Source organism: Vulpes lagopus, chromosome 7 (assembly GCF_018345385.1).
Source record: "Vulpes lagopus strain Blue_001 chromosome 7, ASM1834538v1, whole genome shotgun sequence".
NCBI lineage: Eukaryota > Metazoa > Chordata > Mammalia > Carnivora > Canidae > Vulpes > Vulpes lagopus.
The window spans coordinates 115,802,338-115,825,728 of NC_054830.1; the positions used below are offsets into that span (position 1 = coordinate 115,802,338).

A 23,391-nucleotide genomic window follows, 5' to 3' on the forward strand; every position below is an offset into this window, starting at 1 on the left:
CAGTCCATTCCCATTATAGAAGCGGATCCCAATGTTGCCCCGACAAGGCTGCACAAACTGGAACTGACAGCCACTCTTCATGTCATTTTCTTTCTCGCCAACCTGCACTGACTCCCACACTTCATTTTGCTTTTAAGGACAAAATGGTGTTCAGGTGCCCCTTTATTGTCTCTGCATGAGCTCCAACTTCTCTTCCCAGCAAGCCCCACACCCACACCCCTTTTCCTTACTCTGTTGCTTACTCTCTTTCCTTCCTCTCCTCTTTTGCATAGACCCCAAGCATCTCCGTCCTGTTAGACCAAGATAGAATTGATCTCCTAACAACGACTTTTATTGCATAAATCTTTACACCCAACATTGAAACATGTACCATCACACCCAAGTAGTTGCATCCTGAGATAGTTCTTGGGTCTTGCCCCACATCCATCTCTCCCATGTTCTATCTCCCGCAGCATTTCTTCACTGACCCAGCTCTACAGAATCAACCTCTGGGGATGGAAGGCTGTAGCAGTCTACACTGTCAGCAAGCTCCCCTGAAGAAACTGGAATTAGAGGGACCTAAGGAGGCAGAATTATGGCCATGAATATTTACTTTATCGTTCTCCATGATGTTTATACATTTTTATTTTACCATGATCATGTACAACTTTTACAAGAGCAATGAGTGTGTGCGAGGCATGTATTTTTTTTAAGTTTCCACTTGATTTTGTTAGTATGGGAACTGTAAGTCCATATCAACCATTTGAGCAATGATTCAGACACATGCCTTCTTTCATTTCTTAGGTCTCCAACAAGGTTGAAAGGTACTTCAAGAGCAAGAACTAGCCCTGTACCTTTCCTATCTCTCCAGTGCTAAAAGTGCCAGGCTCAAAGCAAGTGCTTAGTAAACACTTGAATGGATTTAAATCGACTCAATAAAATAGAAGAAATTGAATAGGAACACATGTGACATGGTACATTTGAATAAAAAAGAAAACGTTTTAATTAGTGGGTTAAAGAAATATGTATTAGCAAAACAGAAAAAATATTCAGGTGACATAACAGACCATAGGATGGCTGCAGATAAGCATTAGTGTTTTGCTCTAGATCTGAAAGCAAAGGATCTTCGGAGGCATCAGTGAACTAGCAGCATGTAGATACCACGAGGTGGTTCTCTCTTTTTAATCAGACTCATTCTTGAAATGGTGTGTTCCATTATAAAGTGTATAGCTAAAGAAGAAATTTGAGTAGTTGGAGAGAGTTAAGAAAAGAATCAAAAGCCCCATACATTGCTGGCAGGAATGTAAAATGATGCAGCCACTTTGGGAAACAGTCTCAGATTCTTCAAAAAGTTAAACATAGAGTTTGAATAGAACCCAGCAAATCCACTTCTAGGAATATACTCAAGAGAATTGAAAGCATAGGCTTGAAGGAAAGACTTGTACACAAATGTTCATAGCAGCACTCCTCATACTAGCTACTGGATAACCATGACAACCAATGGACCAACAAAACATAGTACAGCCAAACAGTGGAATATTAGTTGGCCATGCAAAGGAGGGATACAACATGGATGAGCCAACTTTGAAAACATGCTAAGTGAAAAAAGCCATATACAGAAGTTCACGTATCCTATAATGCCATTTATATAAAATGTCCAGAGGGACACCTGGGGGGCTCAGTGGTTGAGTGTCTGCCTTTGGCTCAGGCCAAGATCCTGGGTGCTGGGATCAAGTCCCACATCAGGTTCCCTGTGGGGAGCCTGCTTCTCCCTCTGCCTGTGTTTCTGCCTCTCTCTGTGTCTCTCATGAATAAATAAATAAAATCTTTAAAAAAAGAAATGTCCAGAACTGGCAACCACAGAGAACCACAATCCACAGAAAGTGGATTTGAGATTGTCAGGGGCTATGAGGAAAGGAATGAGATTTCACTACTGGTATAGAATTCCAGAATTAGTGTCAGTGGTCACACAATTCTGGAAAGGTACTAAAAGCTGCTGAATTGTACACTTTCAAAGTGTAAAGTTTATGGTATGTGAATTATATTTCAATAAAGCTATTATTTTTTAAATAAAAAAAAAACATCAAGAGGCACCTGGCTTGCTCATTTGGAAGAGTGTGTGACTCTTGATCTTGGGATTGTGAGTTTGAGTCCCACATTGGATGTAGAGATCAATTTTAAAAATTTTAAAAAGAAAGTCATGGGGGAACATGAGGAGGGGAGAAATCTGGACAGCAGGCCCTACAAAGAATGTTAAAGAAAAATAGGGAACACAAGAAAGCAGTTTTACTAAGGGCTGCTTTTTCAGGCATAGTTGGCTTTTTTAACGTTTTTAATTAATAAAAAAAAAATAGGATGGCTAGCTGAGGAGAAAATTAGAAGACACAGATTATAAGTATAGCCTCAGGGGTTTAGTTGAGACACAAGGTTTTCCTACCAAGAGAAGTGGGAATAAGAGGTTTTCACATCTCTCTTTTTGGTGGTCTTAAACAGGCCTTTGAATAGGTCGTATGTGCACAGGACGATGTGTGGGAGTCCTTTCTGAAATGGGAGACGGATGAACTCAATGACCTTGCAGCCTTTCCTGTCTCTCAGAACAGTGCTCATCCTCTGAGCTTCTTGTCACATGCTGCCACCAGTGCATTCGTCTCAGTGACATAGAAGAGGAGACAGTATCATTTCTTGAGGAGGTTTATTTGGCTTCTCTCTTCAGCCCCAAACATACATTCCTCTTAAGACTGTGAAAGTCTTCTATTTGTTTTATTTTATTTTGTTTTATTTTTTTAATTTAAATTCAATTTGCCAGCATATAGTATAATCTTCTCTTCTAAACAATTAACTTTTTCTTTAAAAAAAAAACTCATAGCTACACTCACAACTCATTCTTTCAATCATTTATGTAAAGAAAGTAAATTCAAGTTATGTATAGCTATGTCTACACTGCTTATTAATATGAATACCTAGAATGTACTTGGCCTGGTGGAGAGTTTTCAAAGCTCCATAAGCCTGTGAATTCAGTTTTACTTGAGAAATAAAATGAGGTCATCCTAATTCATCTTTTCCAGAGAGGGGACCGTTTCTGCTAAGCACACCCTAATGCTTTGATTCCCAGTGCTCCTCTGGGTTCACTCAGCCTCTCAGAGTGAGTCTCTGCCCAGGACCTGGATTCCCATGCAAATAAAACCAACTGAGGGACATGCTGAGAACAAGGAAGCCTCTTCATGGCCCTGTGACCAGATTTGTTTCAGATCCTTTCCATTCTTCATTCTCTGGCTGGGTGGGAGAGCACTTCGTTTTATGGCAAAGTTTGTCTCATTGCTAGTGTTCTTTGCTTTCACCACCGTACACCTTTGGCAATATTCATTCAGGAGTAAACACAGAAATTCAAGACTTCCTATTTCAGGAGACTGTTAGAAACCTTCATCTCCAATATCCTTCAAATGTTTTTAACCTAATGGCATGTTTAATAAATGAGGGATTGTAGGCCTAGGACCGGGTGCTGTTAAAACTTGGTGCTAAGAACATTGACTAAAGAGGATTCCTCGCCAAGACATGATGCACTTCACCCCTTCAAGAGGGGGTCCTGCTCCCCCTCTGCTAGGCAAGGGCATGGTCAAACTGCCCCTTCTCCAGGCCTTCAAGTCCATCCGCCCAGGTTGAGGTCGGCATGCTCCGATACGGGTCCAGAAGGATCCGGAAGCACCTGACAATGAGGATGCCCAAGAAAATGAACAACAAAATCACAAAGACAAATGTGGTTTTCTGCTCCAGAGACATGCTAGAATCTGGTGATGCATTCTCAAGGGGCACTAGGGCTGAAGGGACGGGCTGTCCTCCATCCATCGTCCAGAGAAGCAGGAGCTCGGGATCTCGCAGTTTCCTTTTCTTCCATCATCAGTCTGCTGAGATCATGATGGCTGCACCGTGGAGCCACTGAGTGATCTGCAGGAAGAAAGAAAGGGAAGGAGACAGGATAACTACCAAGGAGCAGTTTATTTCTACGCTCACAGTCCTATTTCTCAGAGAAAACAAGGAATCTCCAAGCTTTTTCCCAGACGTGCTCAATTCTGTGTAATTATGGGGAAGAATCTTTTACTCTTGCATGAAATTACCAGATTGTCCTCAGAGCAGCCACCTGGGGCCAGGAGGGATGGGCAGGGAAGACAAACAGAGTACAGAAGATGAGAAATGTGCAAGGTAGTGTTGACCTCAGGGTGTGCTGCCAACTTGACATCCGAGCTCAGTGTCCCCTGCCAGGTCTCTTCTAGATTCCCTCCAATCACATGACTTTCACATCATCCTTATAATGATACCACTGATGGAACACCAGCCATGTGCCAACGCTGTAGCTAAACACAACATAGGTTAGCCACTCTACTACAAGCTCCGTGAGAGCAGAGACCTCTATAGCTCCAGTGGAAGGAAATTAAGGCTGGAAAAGGTGCTTAATAGGGAAGTCTCATGGAGTATCGGGCTCTGGGCCTCAGCCTCTGGCCTCCATTTTACTGCTAAATGAGTATGGGCCCTTGGAGAGGTCACTAAGCTATAAAAATGGAATCAGCAATGCCTGTGTATCTCATGGTGCCATTATGAGAATGAATGTCTGCAAAAACACTTTGAAAAATATATAAAGAAGGAAAACAAGGAAAATTAAGAGTTGCTTCACTTCAGACATGACTGTGGAAGCCAGAATGCTTCTCTTTCTCTTTCTCTTTCTCTTGCCTGAGCCAAGGGAGAAATGAGGCATCTCAGACTCCCAGACCACCAAGCTCCTGCTGCTTTTCTTTTTTCTTCAGCCAACAAAGACCAGGTTCAATACTTGACCCCAAGAACTCAGCTAGGGAGAAGGAATTGATTGGATGTATTTTTTTTTTAAAGTTTTACAGTGGCCTCCTACTGTTAAAGACCATTTGATAAAGAGGAAGAGAAGGAAGAAGATAAGTTATCACTATAGCCATTTTACTGGGAGAAAAATTAAGATATGTTGATATGACTGTCTTTAAAGGCGAGTTGGAGCATACACAAAGGCCATAAAAGACAGAGAACTAAATCTATGTATGAGTCTGTTTATACGAAAAATTGTGTAGCAAAGTAGCATGGGAATTAACAGTGATTCAAAGGAAAGGATACTCAATGAAAATAAGCAACCAAATAAAAATAGAAATTATGACTTAAAGCTAGAAAACAATATTTCTACATTTAACTTGTTGCCTTGAAGTACAGCATTAGTGATCATAATAACAGCTTATATGTATGTTGACACTTCAAAGTTTATAAAATCACAATTTAAGACACAGTTTATAAAAGGATTTACAACCAGTGTCTACAAGGAAGGAGTTACAAGTTTGGGGAGAAAGAATATTTTGCAGCTCTGTGACTAAATTTTGTTTAAGGCTGGAATAGCTGCAGTAGATTTGTTTATCATTCATTTTTATTTTGAAGCAAGATTGGGATAAAAGTTGATGGTATTTCTTAAAAAATCAGCCCCTGAGGGATATCCCTCTATATAGAGGATGTTGATGGATTGGGTCTGGTTTGATTTGCTTATTTTCAAGCACCCTCCCATCCTTGGGTGTTAACTCTCAGCAGAAAACTGGGCTGAGTAGAGGGGGCTGGAAAGGGTGGCCAGGGCTTCCAATGCAGCAATCCTTAGTGCTTGCTTCCAGAAAGGGCCCCAAGAAATATCCAAACTAGACTTTTTCATAGCAGGTATAAAATTCACTAAGGGCTGGGTCACAAGAAAGTCGAGTGCTGCTAGAGGTATAAATGCCTAAGCCATCCATCCATGTCCTCCCAAGGATTCCCATCACTGTGACCCTGCCCTCCCCACGGACTTACTAGAATCCCACTCTATGTCCATTTTTCCTCCAGGCCAAATGAGGCCAGAGCTCTTTTCTTTGTCTGTTCTTAACACAGCTGAGATAGTGATACATTTTCAGGAAGTTCTATACAAAAACATTATGTAACCCAGAAAGGAAATATAGGAAAATTGAAGACCATTAACTGTGTACGAGTACCACATAAAGATTTCTGGATCTGTGAAGTTCATTGAAAACAGGAGAATTGAGCCTGTTCTGACTCCCTGGCCATAGGCTGGGTGGCCAAAATAGCAATACCTTGTTCTGTCCTTCCCTTCGCACCCTCGTGTCCACTTGATGAGAGCCATCTTGATGCCCAAGAGCAGTCTACCTCAGGCTTGTCGTTCATACAAGGCAAAATGCCAACTCCTTTTCTCCTAGCTCATCATCTCATACTTCCTAGGCTTCTCCATAACTCAGGTTTTTAAGCTGATCCACCATCCATGTGGGGGCTGCAGGGATGGGCGACCATTCCAAGAAGCCCCAGCAAGTAACCCAGTCATCCTGATTCAGGTTATCAGCCACATTTCCCTCTTCTGTCTCCCTGTAAATGAGTCTGGAGCATGGCTTCTTCGCAGGGAATCCAACCCTTAGAATGATTTAAAAATCAGTTTTAATTTAGTTGTATAATTAACCCTATTCTGATTAAAAGGCAGATGCAAGAATATGGTTAAGCCTCTCTACAGCTTCCTCACATGTTTTTGAGAAGCCTGGTAAAATATAAACACATATCCTCCAACCCTCTGTCACCCACCCCTTCCTGATAAACCAAACTGACGAGAAAACGGAGATGAAAGCCTTTTGAAAACACCACAGCTCTTTATAAATTGTCAGCCTCCTCTCCTGTCCCAGCTATACTGTGATAACCAAGTTCCCGTTAAAATAATTTCATTTGGCCAAATCCTCAAAGCCCCTTAGTATATTGCAGTATTTCACCAATGAGAGTGACACATTAACACGCTAGCAGGGATTTGTCTAGGAAAACTGCTCTTAACTTCAAGGAGGGGAAATGTGGTAGATAGTAAGGAGACCGATGAGTCTTGCTGGAAATGAAGGGCCACTGAGGTTTGGGAGGAGCAGATGTGGGGTGCTGAGGACAGATGGCCCAAGAGGAAAGTCTTGGGGAGGTTGAGGGATGGTGGGTACAGATGAGAAAACCCAGAGATGGTTATAAAGGGACATGGGGATACGGAGACCCAGGAAGTAAAGCCAGTTCTTTCACAGCTTTGCCTGGGACTGATTGAAATCCCTGGAAAAGCCTGCTTGATTTTAAACCCGCAATCAGCTAATCAATAATTTACAAATTTGGAAAGCTCAACAGCACATTGAAGTTAAAGGCAACATCGCATAGAGTAAGATGCAGAACAAGAAATAAATGTTTGACTATCACAGTCCCAAAATACGCAAAGACATCAACATTTTTAAAAATATCTGCCTCAGAGTGAAGTGTCCCTTTTTGGCAAAAATGATCCTTGTAAAATGTTCAGACTGCTTTTACCTGAATAATGAAATCTGCCTTCAGACAAAGAGAGAAATCTGGGCAAGTAAATTATTTCAAAGAATCCCGACGCAACTACCTAAGTGTTAACAATAACAAAAGACGGTTATTTTCAGTACAAGAGGGCCACAGTTACTCATGACCATATTTTAATCCTAACTGGCTTCCCCTTCACACAGCACATTCATGTCTTCCCTTCGCAGGTCCATTTGTATGTGCTCTGGACACAATAAAGTCTAATTTCAATACTGGACGACCAAGGAAAACGTAATGAAAATATGCCATCTCAAAAACTGTGTCACACATCCCCTGTCTTAAGTCAAGTTCCCCGGACTAGGTGATAGTCACAAAGTATAAAACCCTCTGTGTTACCTACAAAGCCCCATGTGAGCAGTTCCTCTAAGCCATAGTCATTATCACTAGCAGCCACTCACCTTCCTTAGAATAATCTGCCAAAGGCCTCTCTTCCCCTCCCCATACTTCCTACAATACTGCGCCAAGATCCATCTTTCTCAGCTCAAATCTTACCCCTTCTTCCCTCAAGAAAACCTTTGCTTTCCAACGACCCAAGACCCCAACTGCCCATTGACTCCCCTACAGACCTGATACCCCTGTTCTCTGGATGACAAATCAGGTCATATTCCGACACTGGAATTCTTGTAAGTTCTTCATTTATTTTCATAGTAAGGTGAAACAGGAGCAAACATTAAATTGCATTTGGTTTGTGGTAAAATGGCCCAAGAAGAACAAACTTACATGTGATCAAGTCTGCAGACACCTGAGGAGACCGTCCTCACTGGGTCTGCTCTGCAGCTCCATCTAATGCCAGCTGTTCTTTGAACTCCTCCAGGCTTGTTTCCCACCTCTGAGCATTTAATCATGATGCTCCCTGCCTAATGCCCTCCTCCTCACTCTATTCCCGCCTGTGGATTTCGCTCCCTCCCTCGGAGTTCACACCAAATCCCACCTCCTTGGCGGGGCCTTCATCTGTCCCTGCGCCAGAGGCACAGGGTGCTTCTTGCTCTGCCCTCAGGAGCACCGCACCTGCATTCTGCAACACCACCTCGTACAGGATGAGTCCCCAGGGTGTTCAACTCTGTCCCCTTACTAAATGGCAAGCTCCTTGGGGGAATTCTCTGCTGCTCTGGGGTCACTGCCTTTTTAAATAGAGGTTGAATCAAATCTTTGGCCCCCTACAATCCAAGGAACTCAAATTTTGAGTGAATTCAAAATTTGAGGTGCCTGCTGATACAAAGCAGAAGTAAAAAGCACATGTCATCCAGCCAGCCAGGGATGTCAGGCCATTGTGTTTGAAATAGATCTTATTTCAAAGAATCAGAGATAGTCTGAGTCACAATGACACTTTAATAGTCTCCGATTTCATGATTCGCAAAGCTGTTATTGGGATTTTTCACATTTTCCTTGGCTTCAATGCTGATGGGTCGGGTCCCATCAAATACAAAAATTAGCTGCCACCCTTCTATTCCAGGGCTCAAGGCTTTCTTAGCTGATCTGCATGGCTGGTGGGGAAGATCAGCTCTTTAAAATATCCTTAAGCCTGACATCTTACCTGGACACTACAGATGCCAACATGTACCCTTTGCAAGCTGGGATCCTTCGGGCATTTCATTTTGTTAACATCGTATTATATAATTTAACAGGAAGGAAAATTACTTTATATGAAGCAAATATACCTGAAAGCAATGATACATTTCTTTTCTCATCTTTAAAGTGACAGCAACAGAATTAGTTGGGTGCATCTGGCACCTTGCTCTGTGCAGCTGCCCATAGGCATATAATCCCACCCTCTCATTTTTGTGTCCATCACTTCACCTACCCAACCCCCTTCTGCATTGGGTTGCAATGGTCATAGTGATAGCAGATGCAGCACAAGAGTAGTCCTGCCTAGCACACAGTGAGCATTCAATAAATATATGATGATGAATGAGTGTTTCCTCTTTATACCATTTTTTGCACAAAATGATGTTTCTAATTTCTTTCTAACAAGCACACCAGGGAATGGAGATTATAAGTAAATTGCCCCCAAATCAAAAAAATCAGGTACCAGAAGAGAAGTATTCCCCTAAGGATGCTGACTCGCATGTTTCTCTCAGGGCACGAAGGAATGAGTAGAAAAGTCAGTCATCCTGTGGCTGCTAATGGTGTGCAGGGTGCAGTGAAGCAATGCTGTCTGTATTTTAAGTACCTCCAAGCCACAGAAGTGCCACACCTCATTTTTAAAACTTCTAGGCCAGAAACCTAGTTATGTGACTTGACATGTTTTCAAAAGTAAATGCAAGAACAGTGAGTCTACTGAGCAAGAACACTCAGGGTTTGTACAATCACATGGGACGGACAGGACACTTTGTCCTACAAAGACATCCTGTGTATCTTATTTATATTTATCTGGCAGACCAGTGAGACCACTCTGTAGACTGTACCGGGAAGGGAACTGGCTAGGTAGGCAGGACTGAATTTGTAATGACTGGCAGAGACAAAGTTCCTCCAAGCGCTGCATTATTCTTCAACAGTTCCAAAACTGACTGTTGAAATGTTAACATGCCTTTCAATGATTAACGTAATACATAATCCTGAGAGTGATGCTAAATAGAATCATCTCTATTTTTGAGCTAAACAAAGCTTCAGCTGCATTGCTGTTTGCATAACTGGAGTCTCTGGAGATATACTCCACCCTCCATCCCAACCCTCACACCCCAGACGTGTAAACACCCCCAGCGACCCTATTATATATCTTCCCCTATAACCGTGAGCCTTCCTCAAAAGCCACCTCATCATCTAAGTAATCAGATCACTATATAAACAAAAGTTATTACCTATGAATCTTGCGGAAATGCTATGTATGAGCCCAGTGAACAGTAATTTGCATTCCAGGATATACACACCAAGATATAAAATCTTTCCTATAAATTCAAAGAATTCTTGGTCCTCTTGGTGACCAGCCCAGAAATTCAGAATTCAGTTAAAAATTTCCTGGCTCTTTCTAGGCACTTCAAGTATTTTAACCAACATATACCTCCTTTTTTTCTCTCACATAAACACACGGCAACTTCCATATTTTTCTTTTCTGAATACAGACCTCTTGATCCGATACAATAGCCCTGATGCTTCAGAATTCACAGGATGGCAGAAGATAGATATTACTTTATACACTCAACCAATAGACCCAGGGCTACTCAAAAGCCCTAAAACAATGGCTTAGAATCCATGTGAATGCGGTCAGCTACGAATGTCAACAGGCAGTTCTGGAATGACTGCCAGCCCCCAGTGCTGTCCTGGGAGGTCTGCTCCCTCTGTCACTGCAAAGTCAGCCTGCAGATGTCTGCTTGGGTCTGGGAGTGGATCCTGTTGTTCCTGGCCTGCCAGCTCTGGGTCAGCAGGAGACCCTCCTCTTCAGCCTGAGCCCTAACCTCAGCTTCACTTCTTCCCTGCCTTCATCTTCCTCCTGACCTCTGCTAGAAGAGTTTTAAAGGGACTGCAGAGCAAGGCTGCATGCAGCCTAGCTGAGAACATCAGAAAAATCCCGTGTGAGTGCCCTGTCGGTAACTGGGGTACCAAAAGGCACTATAGGCAAACCGGAAGTTTCGCTGCAAATGATAAACCTTACTGTCATACCCGAGTTTGCTTTCTCTTTCCTTGTGTGTGTTTCCTAGTGAAAGAGAGTGCTTGCTGATATCTCAAAAGGCTAGGGCTGCGCCGCGCTTACCCACAGGGACACCAGGGATGGTCAGCGTTATCATTATGAGTTGTTAAGTTGTGATCCTTTGTGAAAAAATTATAACATCCCTTTCAGAAGGCCGGATGTTGTAGGCGAATGGAAAAATTACTATAATGGGCAAATAGCTTTCCAAACTAATTTACTGCAGCTTAGCAAAAAAAAAAAAAAAAAAGCCTGTTTTACTACTCCCTATCCAGCATCGGTAGCACTGTGAACTTAAGCATGCTTTAAAAATAAAGGCATCGTTCCATTTCACCCCTTCATATTAGCTTGACCTAGCAACTATTTAATTAGACTTCATCTGACATCTAGATCTAAATTCAGAACTTGGATGGAAAAGGCATCTATGCGATTATTGCTCATGCATAAATCGTAAAGTTAGAGAAAAGCATTAATTAGCTCATCAAAGACACAGTGTTGGTCAAGTACCTGGATCTGGCTGAGCAAACACTTGGTCCATTTCCTGGTGGAACTGTTACAGGTAGTTACAAGCCTCTTTAGTTTCCATTCTTCCCGACCAAGCTGTGTTGAAGCAGTAGACAGTGGTAGCTGCAAGCAGCTGATGGCACACCCCAGCTCGAAAGCTGTTGTTTCAGGCTTAGAAACTTCCCATTAAAACCCCCGAGTTAAAGGAGCATCGTCTTTCTGTGTGAGGGCATCGTGAGCGGCCAATACGGCTGCTTCTTTGTGGCGAGCCATGATTTCAGTTCTGCCTCAGCAACTCTTCAGAGGATTCTGCTTCAGTGAGTAGAGGCAGTATCCTAGCAGTGTGTCTGAAATCATCTTCAAGAAAGCATTAACATTCAAAAGGAGTACGGGGGGAAAACATCGCAGGGCATTCCCATACCTTTTCAAAATCAAAGCCATAAATCTACCAATGCTCTGTTCTTCCCTATTGATTGTTGACACTATTGCTCTTTGGGGATGTCAATTAGCACCTTGCAGCAACCAGCCCCCATATTGATTATGGCTTCTGACCTTCGGGCCAACTTAATTAAGGGGAAGCCTTCTAAGGAAGGGTATCAACATAGTATTTGGAAAACCAAGGAAAGGCTCCTTTTCCTAAAGAAAACAGAATTGACCTTTCAGAAAAGCAGTAATTATGGGAGGCGAAAAGGAAAGAACAATTTAAAAAAATCATATTTTTACCACCTGTTTGTAAATTTGCTAGGCCGTAGGTAGGTTGCCAGGTCCAGTGTATCCTTTGGCCAGCCTGCGCGATCATGACCTTGGCAGGGACCCCACCCCACGCAGGCTGCCAGAGACCACTGATTGAATAATGACAGACCTTTGGTGAGAGAAAGTTGTTATAATTCTACGGATTCTAGTTACATGGCACAATCCTTAAATTATTTTCCTTGGATAGAATGCCTAAATAAATTTGGAAAATGTTTAAGGATAAAATTCATCTTTTTTTTTTTTTTAAGTACTTCTCTGGAAAGAATTCAACACAATCCTTAAGATGGAACATCCTTGTTTTTTGGCAACTCACCACTTTCTTTGTTGAAGTGGAAGCACAGTTAGCAACAACACCCACCCACCAAATGATGGGGTGCATGATATTTAAAGCTCACTCTGACGGTGCCTGTCAGCTTTGCTGTCTCTTCGGCTCTTGCGAGAAGCCGGCCATTACCCAGTAGCTGTAGGGGACTGGAACAGAACTCATTGTCTAGGAGGCAAATCTCCATCTGCTGGCAGCAGACAACAACCCTGGGTAGACCTCAGACCCAAGAAAATGTAAATGCCGAATGCCATGATCTAATGGCACAATCAAATGCTTGACATTAGGAGCTAAACTCACTGCAGGTCCTTTCCCTCTGGCATTCCAGATTTTTAACTGAATTTCCTTTCTGATGAGTTTACCTGACTGTATTTACACACACACACACACACACACACACACAACAATGAGACATATGAAATCCAACAGAACACTGTCAATACTAACTGGTCTCCTTTGTGCTCTTCCGCCGACAGCGCTGGTGGATGAGTGACCTGTCTCAGTAATGCCAACAGAGTGTGGTTCAGGGAACATTCTGACCCCACCCATACATATATACTTATCATTCCATGGGGTGAGAAAGCACTCTAGTTAGAAATAAGCCTGAGTTACTACGAGCTCACCCTGCCCGGGAGGCCTCCTCAGATATTGTTTTACCCTATTGACTCGTAGAGGTGGAAGGGAACATGAGAGGCCATGGCTGCCCTGCAGCTCCTCTGCAGCCTGAAACCACCCCAGAGAGACAAGTGCCTGGCCTATTTTTAAAACTCTCCAGAGAATTAGATTCCATACCCCACTCTGACAACCTCTGTTCCAACTAACTCCTCCATGGCTTACTTGGCCTCAATGGGATGGCATATTTCTTCTCATTCTATCCTGGTTGCAAAAAAAGTCAGTCATTAACCACTGCACAATTTTGTGAGTGTGCTCTTCCCCTTGACGAAGCTGAACTAGGTAAACCAAAGGACATTCGGTGAAGATCCTGCAGCCAAGTTTGGATATTCTTTTGTAAGATCATTGCCGTTGAAATGATGGGAGTGAGCCCTTCCCCATGAAGCCATATTATGTGACTCATCCTGAATTCTGAAACAATGAATAAGGATTGATGAAAAGTCGAGTTCCTTGAACATTTCATAGTAGGTCCTGTTTCTTTAGACTTCAATGCTCTCTTTATCTTCCCTCTAAGTTCTTCCCCAAATGTCCACTTTCTGGTCCAGTTTTAAATCAGGAATCTAGAATGCTACACAAACCTGTACAAAACTAAGACTAACATGGATTTGTGGTGAATAGGATGATTTCATGCTATGCTTCTCTAACACATTCTTATCCCAAGGTTACTCTTGGGTGTTAATTCAGCACCTTCTTTTTAACCACACAACATCGGAGTCAATATTATCAGAAATCTATTTTAAGAACTTTTTCTACATTCTAACTGTGGGTCTCACTTTGAATATTATTTAGATTATGATTCTTCCCTTAATGTCCCATGCTGCACTTTTTCATAAAGTAATGGACAATGAATAAAAAAATAAAAACAAAAAAACTGCTTCACGAGCAGTTTCAAGCTTAATGCCAACACAAAGCTGTTATAATTAGCATTACCATGGTTGTGTTTCTAATTCTCAAAATTGAATTGATTCTTGATATAATCTTCAAAATTGAAACATGATTTTCTTTTCCCGTTCATTAGTAGAATCCTTGTAAAAATCTATTTTCTTCCTTTATGTACATTTTTCTTTCATGTAGTCAAGAAACATTCACTAAATTTATTTACTCAGCATCAGATATGTTCTGTGTTGGGTGGGGAAAGAATGAAAACTATGGAGAAGTCAGTGCCTGAGTTTGTTCAGGTTGTCACTGTACAATTCTGGGAGGTTCTCTGGTACGGACCCGGAGATGCTCCACATGGAGCAACAGTAGCCAAGCTTCTGGGCAGATTAGCCCACCTCCACTGCTTCCCACTTCCTCGCCTCCCCTTCACTGCATAGCCAGCAAACATCAAAATTATGTTCTCATATCTCTATAGGGCTTGATTTCACAAGGCCATCTGTGGCTTCTCACCATCACAAGCAAAAAAACAAAACAAAACAAAAAACAAAAACTTGCGGCATTGATCTTCCTTGCTGTTTGTGGCAACACTGGACATAGCTGACCACTCTCTTCAGGAAAGTGCTGAATAAAAGGACACACAGAGGAAAGGGAAATGGCAAAACCCATCTCTCAGCCCTCTTCCCTCTGATCCCCTCCTCTCCCTTGGTGCCCCCCTTGGTTCCACTCTCTCAGCTATCTCTCATTTGCCCTTAGAGGCTAATGTCAAGTTTAACTCATGTAACCACAGTGAATATGAAATTAAGGGTGGAAAAACAAGGCAGGCTAGGATTCATGTTAATGGGTTCACCACTTTTCATTCATAAAAAAGAATTGAAATTCAGTTTATGTGTTATTTTTCTCTCTTCTTAGTTTTTTTAAAAAATCAATACATCATGTAATAATAAAGTTGCTTTTTTTTTTTAAATCAAGATGAGCTCTATTTATAATATCCCTCTGATGTGCCCAGTCTAAATGTAAGTTTATTTATCCACTCAGCTATCTTCACAGGTCAGTGAACATTCAAAGCACAAGGGAGCAGTAGGGAAGGTTTAATAATATTCACACCCAGCCTATAAATTAGGACCTATATTCAAGCATTATTAAAAGCAAGCAGGTTAAAGTCCAACTGCAAATTGGCAGCCTCCTGGTTTGATTTTTTTTTTTTCTTGAACACGTTTCTGAACACATCACATCTGTGGTATGTTGAATGCTCAATTAGTAGCTGATGAATCTGGAACAGAGTAGTATTCGAAATGAAATGAGAAACAAACTACTGCAACTCCCTGGAAATGTATTTGGAAAGAAGACAACACTGATAGAATGTAATATTACAGCTTGCCCTGTAAAATGAACAAGTTTGTTCATTTTTTCCTTTATAAGTCAAAATTAATAAAGCATCAAGGAAAGAAATGCATCATGAAAAACCCTGTTCTATTTAGAGATAGTATTCACAAATTTTAAGATATTAATTCTAATTACAGCATGAAAGTATTAGAACATTACTATGGATTATTCACTGTTCAAAAGAACTTCATACTGAGGAGTTAACAGCCTGGTGGGTAAATTTATTCTTTTTATATGCCTTTTACAATAATAACAATTTTCTTAATGACTTTGAAATACTTAATGCCTTTAAAGTGTCATATAAAGTGCCAATTAGAGTTTTATACAAACCATCCTTCTCAATTTTTATGCTCTCATTTTGGCACTATTCTTTCTGTTCAACAGCTGCACTGCAGAAGGGACCTCTACTACCTGGACACTTTGAGGGCTGAGCAGATTAAAATATTAAGATGATTTAGAAAATTAAATAGAACGGGCCTGAGAATTACTGACCTGTTAGCCTGACTTTCCATACCTGATGAAATTCTAGAACTAAAAATCTCACCACTGAAAATCAATTTGAAAACACCCAGAGGAGGAAACTAATCATACAAAGACATTTTTAAAATGCTGGTTAAAAAAACTTATGAAAAACCAATCTCAACTGCTGATATTTCAACCTGTGGAAATGATGGAAAGGAGGTTGAAGAATGAAGAAATAATCATAAACACAAGTTATGATCTATAGTTGCTGGGTGCAAATTTCAGCTGTCTCATTGCTACATCTTTCGAATGATATAATCGATTGCTGCTTGAAAAATCATTTAACTTTACAAATATTCCAATATTCTAGTGGGATCAATCAAAAGTTTCAGTCACATAGTATATTATTTTAAAAGGCAGACTTTAGAGGCACCTGGGTGGCTCAGTGGGTTAAGCATCAGACTCTTGGTTTTGGCTCAGGTCATGATCTCAGGGTCATGAGATCGAGCCCCACTTCCAGCTCCAGAGTCAGTGGGGAGTCTGCTTGAGATTCTCTCTCTCTCTCTCTCCTTCTGCCCCTTGCTCTGTCTAAATTAATTAATTAATTATTTTTTTAAAAGGCAGACATTGAGTACATCTTTCTCTTCCAATCCTACATTTCAAGCTTTGACACCAGCCTACCATCTACAGTTTTGTCTTTAAATAATATCTATTACATATTTTTATATAGTGTGTGAATAGTATCTGTCAACTATATTTCTATTATATGGGATATTAAATTACTTCATGAGCTTGTTTTTTTTTTTTTTTTTATGATAGTCACAGAGAGAGAGAAAGAGAGGCAGAGACACAGGCAGAGGGAGAAGCAAGCTCCATGCACCGGGAGCCCGACGTGGGATTCGATCCCAGGTCTCCAGGATCGCGCCCTGGGCCGAAGGCAGGCGCTAAACCGCTTCGCCACCCAGGGATCCCCGTTCATGAGCTTGTTAAGCGTGAAGATTTGAGGGGCCCAGGCTCACACTTTTTAATTTTTTTTAAAAGATTTTATTTTATTTATTCATGAAAGACACAGAGAGAGAGGCAGAGACATAGGCAGGGGGAGAAGTAGGCTCTCTGCAGGGAGCCCAATGTGGGACTGGATCCCAGAACCCCGGGATCACACCCTGAGCCGAAGGAAGGCAGACACTCAACCATTGAGCCACCCAGGCATCCCATAGGCTCATATTTTTTAATTCAGTAAGGCCAAGAATCTGTATTTTGAGTAAGAAACCTGTATGACTAATGACGTAGTGCATGTGAAGTCTACATTTGGAAAACAATAAAGTTAAATGTTTTTTTTCCCTTCCTGATTGGCCAAATTAGGTATTTTATTTTACTTTTTCATTGAAATAGAGTTGACAGACAATGTCACATTACTTTCAGGTGTACAACATAGTGATTACACAGCTCCATCTGCCATCTGTACACTCTGCTCTGCTCACAACAAAATTAGGCATTTTAAGTCCTTGAGGGAAGAGCTTTATGCTTCAAACTGAGGGTAGCCAAGACCTCTTTAATTAAATTTGTGGACCCATCATTAGAACTATGCATATACTATATTCTGCCTAGAGAACCTCTGCCTGAAATTTCCATTCAAACTATATCCATCTTCTCTTTCTTCCTCCCATTCGTTCTTATCTCCAATAAGGTGACGGTGAACAGTGACCAGAATAAAAGCCCATAGTGATGAAGACAACAGAGTGGAACGAGAGGCAGAGAGAAGCTTGGTCTATTCCAGGGACAGGAAATGAACAGAGGAGAGCTAGCTGGTGAAGCAGGTTCAGACATCATGCAGAGGGGGTGGCAGCAGGGATGGGGTGGCTGAGGAGAAGTGGAACTACAAATAAGAAGAAGTGCCAAGTCCGGGGATGCTGCCTTCTGGGGTTGTACAGCACCTTGACAGCTGGGAATCCTGATGTAATTATCAGGAGAGGCATTGGCAAAGATTGAGCCAAATTGTCACTTAGGACAGCAGGGTAGGAAGAGAGAATGTCAGTATTGACAAAATAGACAAGCGTGAGGTCAATTTGTTAATGAGAAAATAACCAGAGAAGTGAAGAGAGCAACTGCTAAAATTTTGCACTGCCTGGGGTTAGACCCAAGAGGTGAGGGTAGCACAGGGGAGCACTACTTTTCATTATAAGCCTTTCTAAGCAATCTGACTGTTTAGTCGTGTGCATATTGTTTAACTACGTGCAATTTCACTTCACTGAAACTGTCAGAGTAGCACAGACAAACCATTAAAAAAGAAATAAAGTCCTCGCTTGAAACCCAGGCAATGAGTCTCTTGTGATGGCATCTTAGGGGCCAGCCACAAGTGAGCAGAGAATTCTTTGAGGACAGAGGCTTTCTTGAACACCTGAATCTCCCTTCAAGGGCTGTTGTCTGTTCTGCTTATAAGTAAAGCTACTCCATCTAGGAGCTCTTGGAACATCTTGCGTGCACTTAAAATGTGATTTCTTGTAATCACATGCAATGCAATAAAATCTAAACTATGGCCCTCATTTCCCTCTATCATTCAGACTTCATCTATTTTTATATGTGTTATGTATGTATGTATTTATTTAGCTAACTTCTGTTATGTGTGTATTTATTTAGTTAATTTCTATTACTTTTTCATTAATTTAAGTGTATGTATATTTATACCCCATTAAATTTCAGAAACATTTGAAGGAAGCCATGAGTTAGATTATATGTCCTTAGTGGTAGCCGAATATAACTTTTATTATATATTCAATGAATTTTCCCCTTGCTGATCTACAAAAGGCTGGATGTATTTGTTTTCAAATTTTGAAAAATAAGATCTTTTTTAGAGTGGTTACTTAGTTGAAGCATGAGACGCCATATTTAATCTTTAAAAAATCTTGTCTTTTATAAACTTTATTTTGCAGGAATTGTAGATAAATAAACACAATAACATAGCCACTAAGAAGTTCAGTGTACATTGCTAACACCAAGTGAAAATGCTTTGTGGGTAATTAGTAGAGATTGAATATTAATTTGGGAAACATTTTCAAAGAGCTTGTGAAAAGGGCAACTCTTTATTTGAAATACTCAGGCACAGCACCTTTCAAATTACCTGAGGCACAGCAGATATTAACTAAGTCTCACTTCCATTTGCTTTCATCCTCATGAGAATGCCCTTCAGCATTACTTTTAGGAAGGGTCCTTGCTCTTGTTCTCAACATTTTTCTTAATTCAGAAATGGATATAGAATCAATTGAGAAAAATGAACATTTAGTATGGCCAATAGCCCTGCGATTGGTATTGTGTATCATGAATATGGTTAGGGGCTTGGGTCAAATGCCAATACGATATTCAGTGAACTATGGATTACTAATGTGTAAGCCAAGAAGAGCTGTGTTTGCAAATGAGGAAAGGATGAAGAAAAATCTCTATCATTCCCTGCACATGCCTATGTTTCTAGGCCAAGTCAGGATGGCAAAGTGGGTCATTCATCATTAACAGTCACCCCTTCCCTGGTCGGGCCTTTGAAAATTAGCCTCTATGATTGGAGATGAGCTTTTGCTGGCTCTTGGAGCTCTGTCTTGACTTCCATCTACAGATGGAGTGCATGCCTTGTCTGTCTACCTGATTACAGCTCCTTACATCTTTTTCCCCCCAAAAAACCTTTCTCATTCTCTGGTCCTGTCATTCCAGAACCACATCTATTTATGTAAAATAGTAAATTACCCTTCTCCCATCATGGATTGTCTGTTCAAAAGCTACCTGGCTCAGGAAACTAAATACAACAAAGAAGGATAATGGAACTTATTTTTGCAACTCCAGTCAACAACAAATCTTCTTATATCTTCTTAATACTCAACACCACAAAAGCAAAGTAAAATATTAATTAGGATAATTAGAATAACAATACAATCACAGTAACAAAATTCAGCAGCCTTATATCTTTGGTCTCCCTAGACTTTGAACACTTAAAATGGCAAGAATTGTACACTTTTACATGTTTCTATCCAGTGAAAATAGTGTGTGTGTATCTGTGTGTGTTTGTGTGTGTAATCACTTTCTGATTAGACTATAAGATACTTGAGAATAAAGGAGGCTGGGCCTCTTATTAATTAATTTATTAATTTATTTTGACTGGCTATGATATTAGCAGAAATAACAAATTTACCCACAGACTTCATTCTCTGTTGTCCTAAGTAAACATTATGGTTGTATTTTTTCCTACTTGTTTTCTCTTGCAACATCATTGTCATACTTTGCCTGCCATATTAAAATAAGTCTAACCAAGCATAACCATTAATTACTAGCTTCCAACCAGTAATCTGCATTTGTATAGTTAAAATGGGCTAGATAATGCTGTGATTAAAGAACAAACACATTTTCAGTGGCAAAAAATAACAAAATTTATTTTTTGCTACATGTTCATTAAGGGTCACTTGAGGATTCTGCTCCAAAGTGATAATTTTCCTCATTTCAAAACTGAGACAAAAGGGACAGCTTCTACCAGCTATAGAGGTGGATAAAGAGAGCATGGTAGAGCATGTCCTGGCTCTTATGGCCTCTATAAGGTGGCTTCAATTACATGGACAAAGCAAATATCATGGCCACATCTGAATTTAATAGGAGAAGAAGTATAATTCTTTCCTAGGAAGGAACATGAACTCTGTCAAACAGTGACAGTCTACCATTACATTTAACTATAGTTTTACTCTTTACATAGTGACTATCCAGAGATCCCGAGCCCATGATAATCTTTCTCTGGCATATACTCTCACTCATCTCAGCATCCTTAAGCTTTATCCTGTACCAATATTATCTCCCATCTGGTCACTGTTCCAGGTCCCCCTGACCTCAGTTGGGTCTCCTGCTTCAGCCTCCCTGCCTCCCCTTTGGTTCTAGCCTCAGCTTGGATTTTGTTGCCTGGGTTTATTTGGTTTCTTTAGTCTCTGATCTCTTGGGTCCTCTTATAGATTATATCTTGTCTCCTTTCTAGCTTGGCCCAATAAGACAGTCCACTTAGCATGATGCCCTTCCAATGCAGTCCAAGAACTCTTTGGCTTTTTTGTAGTGAGCAAAGTCACGGCCTGATGTTTCTGGATTCCCCTCCCACACCCTGACTCCACACCTAATGGGTCAAGTATCACACTGAGTACCTCATAGGGGCCATACCATCCCAAGACACCTAATATAATTATTCCAGTTTCATAGGTACATAGAGACAAGATTTGGGGAGTTGAAATGATTTGCTCAAGAACACAAAGATCACATTTAAAATATTTTTGCCTACCTGTATTCTGTATAGCCTCAGATACACAGACATGATCATGTCTCAAAATAATCCAAAAGTTTGATAGGGGACTCTGGAAAAACATTCATTTCTTAGTGGACAGGGTAAGTAGATGTGGACATACAAGAGACTGCATCAAATCTCAGTTTGAGCATTGAGCCTCTCATTTGCAGGAATGTCTTGTGCCAGCAGAAAGAGTGAAGAAGCATGGCGTGGGTGTGGGTGAGAGGTAGGTGGGAGGCAGTGAGCTGGATCTCCACAATAAGGCACCAGCCATTTCTTGGGTTTGTGATCCTTAGAGAAAAGATCACAATTTTCACCTACCTTCAATGTTACAAAAAAGTTATTTTTTTTTTAGATATGAGATATTATTTGTCTTTGTCTTCCTTGTCCTGCTACGCCATGTTTTACTGTTTTGTTGTTTTTTTTCCTAACTGCACACCCCTATGGAATCCTTGTAACCTCCTTGACCTTGGCCACGCCCTCTCCTGGATGCATGTAGAATCAGAATTTTAAAATAGCAGCAACAATTCTAAGATGGAAGTATCAGTTTAGACTGCTAGAGACTCCAGAAGGCATAAACATTGTTTAATGGTTCTGCTTCTTCTCTGTCCTCTGAGAACATAAGCCTGATGCCTTCCTGAGTGCAGAAACAAAGTGGTTGCTCCTCAGAGCAACCAAATCAATCAATCAATCAATCAATCAATCAAACAAACAAACAACCTCACCTAAAGTTAGTATTCTTGATAGTAACTGGCCTATTCACTTTCCTGTGTAGATTTAAGAGTTTTGAGGTCGTTAGGGGTTTTGAAGAGGCCACTATATGGCAAGACCACTAACCCAACTATTGCACAGCTGAGTTCCTTGGTCCTTTGCTACCTATTCCCACTCAACTGAGACAGTTGCATTTCCCTTTGAGTTCAAATAGTGCATTAAAGGTGGCCCCAACTGAGCATAGCACTGGGAAGGTGTTGGATGAGAGAATAGATTGTCTAACTTATAAGTCCACAAAATTATTGTAACTTGATTCAAAGAAGAAATCCCATCAATATTTTTCATGTTTGTGTTTAGTATTATAAAACCATTTCTCAAAACTATACTCTAATTAGCTCAGAACAAAAAGAGAGCTCCACACTCCATCTCAGTGATGTTTTATTGCAGGAGGTATCAATAAATAAGGCAATCAGTGTTGTACTGGTTTAAGAATATCAAGTTCCTTTATTTTAGGGAAAATTTTTTGGGTCTCTGGCTACATATTATAACCAGAATGTAAGCAAGCTGCAATTTGGAGGGAATCTTATGCAATTTTGGACTTGATAACTCATTCAGAGCAGTGAAATCTACCACTGAGAAAAGACAATTGAAAGTTACTTGAAGACTCCTGTCTTTTGAGTTGGGACCTATGGGAGGTAAAGAAGAGCAGAGAGGCCTGAAATCTGCATTCTTACAGTGGCTGTGTGACAGTGTCCTAAGTAAGCTAGCTCTTGGGTCTCACTTTCTCAGCTATTAAATTAAGGAGGTTATAACTAGACCTAAAATGTTATGATTCTATGTCTATCATATGCACACAAGAAAAATAACACTACTGTCTTCCCATGCTTAGATGAGCTTCCCAGAGTACTCACCATCTCCTTTGGGATAACTGGAGGGAGGCTGATCCCTTTAAGAACTCCACCTTTCCAGGTAGAATGGTTCCACCAGTATTTCAGGAGGAAAATTAGAAGGAAATTTTCATCTAAAGGTTGAGGGAGAGATTTCTTGAGTGTTTTTGGATGTATTTCAGGAGGAAAAAATCTGAAGTATTGCCTTACAGACAGTTTCTCTCAAAGGAAGAAGAAATGGGGTAACTCTACATTATGATTTGCCTCAAGTCTTCACCTCCACAGGCAGAAGTCAGCTGTTGAAATCTGAGGAGTAAAGCCTTGAAGCATGGCAGGAGGTGGCGAGGCATCTTTTCCTGCTGCAAGAACTTCTACCCAGTTCCAACATGTATGTTTGCTACCCTCTGGGGGGCAGAAGAGACAATTAGGTCTGTTGTAGATGAAGCACAATCACAACATCCATACACAGTCCTGCCTTTACAATTGAAAACATCGAATATCTGGAAGTATTTTCCACAATCCTTATGAG

General features: G+C 40.9%; 1 protein-coding gene and 1 long non-coding RNA gene across 4 annotated transcripts; both read right to left on the reverse strand.

Annotated features, from left to right (window-relative positions):
- Positions 1-306: 306 nt before the first annotated feature.
- Positions 307-2,762, reverse strand: LOC121495824. Its single transcript, XR_005989057.1, has 2 exons — positions 2,417-2,762; positions 307-558 (listed from the first exon to the last, which is right to left on the reverse strand). It is a non-coding gene; the product is annotated as an uncharacterized LOC121495824 (long non-coding RNA).
- Positions 2,763-2,814: 52 nt separating this feature from the next.
- On the reverse strand, positions 2,815-11,834 carry CTXN3 (cortexin 3). 3 transcript variants are annotated; one of them, XM_041763657.1, is made up of 2 exons: positions 11,501-11,834; positions 2,815-3,921 (listed from the first exon to the last, which is right to left on the reverse strand). In XM_041763657.1, the coding sequence occupies exon 2, from the start codon at positions 3,820-3,822 to the stop codon at positions 3,577-3,579; it is 246 nt and encodes an 81-aa protein (XP_041619591.1). In that variant the 5' UTR covers positions 3,823-3,921; positions 11,501-11,834; the 3' UTR covers positions 2,815-3,576. The 3 variants fall into 3 exon arrangements, with proteins under 3 accessions (XP_041619591.1, XP_041619592.1, XP_041619593.1); XM_041763658.1 differs by lacking the exon at positions 11,501-11,834 and adding an exon at positions 8,092-8,190; XM_041763659.1 differs by lacking the exon at positions 11,501-11,834 and adding an exon at positions 7,938-8,046.
- Positions 11,835-23,391: the final 11,557 nt, after the last annotated feature.

What these genes read in the sequence shown, in the direction of transcription:
- CTXN3 (XM_041763657.1), bottom strand. Translation starts at nt 3,822, where the DNA reads ATGGATGGAGGACAGCCCGTCCCTTCAGCCCTAGTGCCCCTTGAGAAT.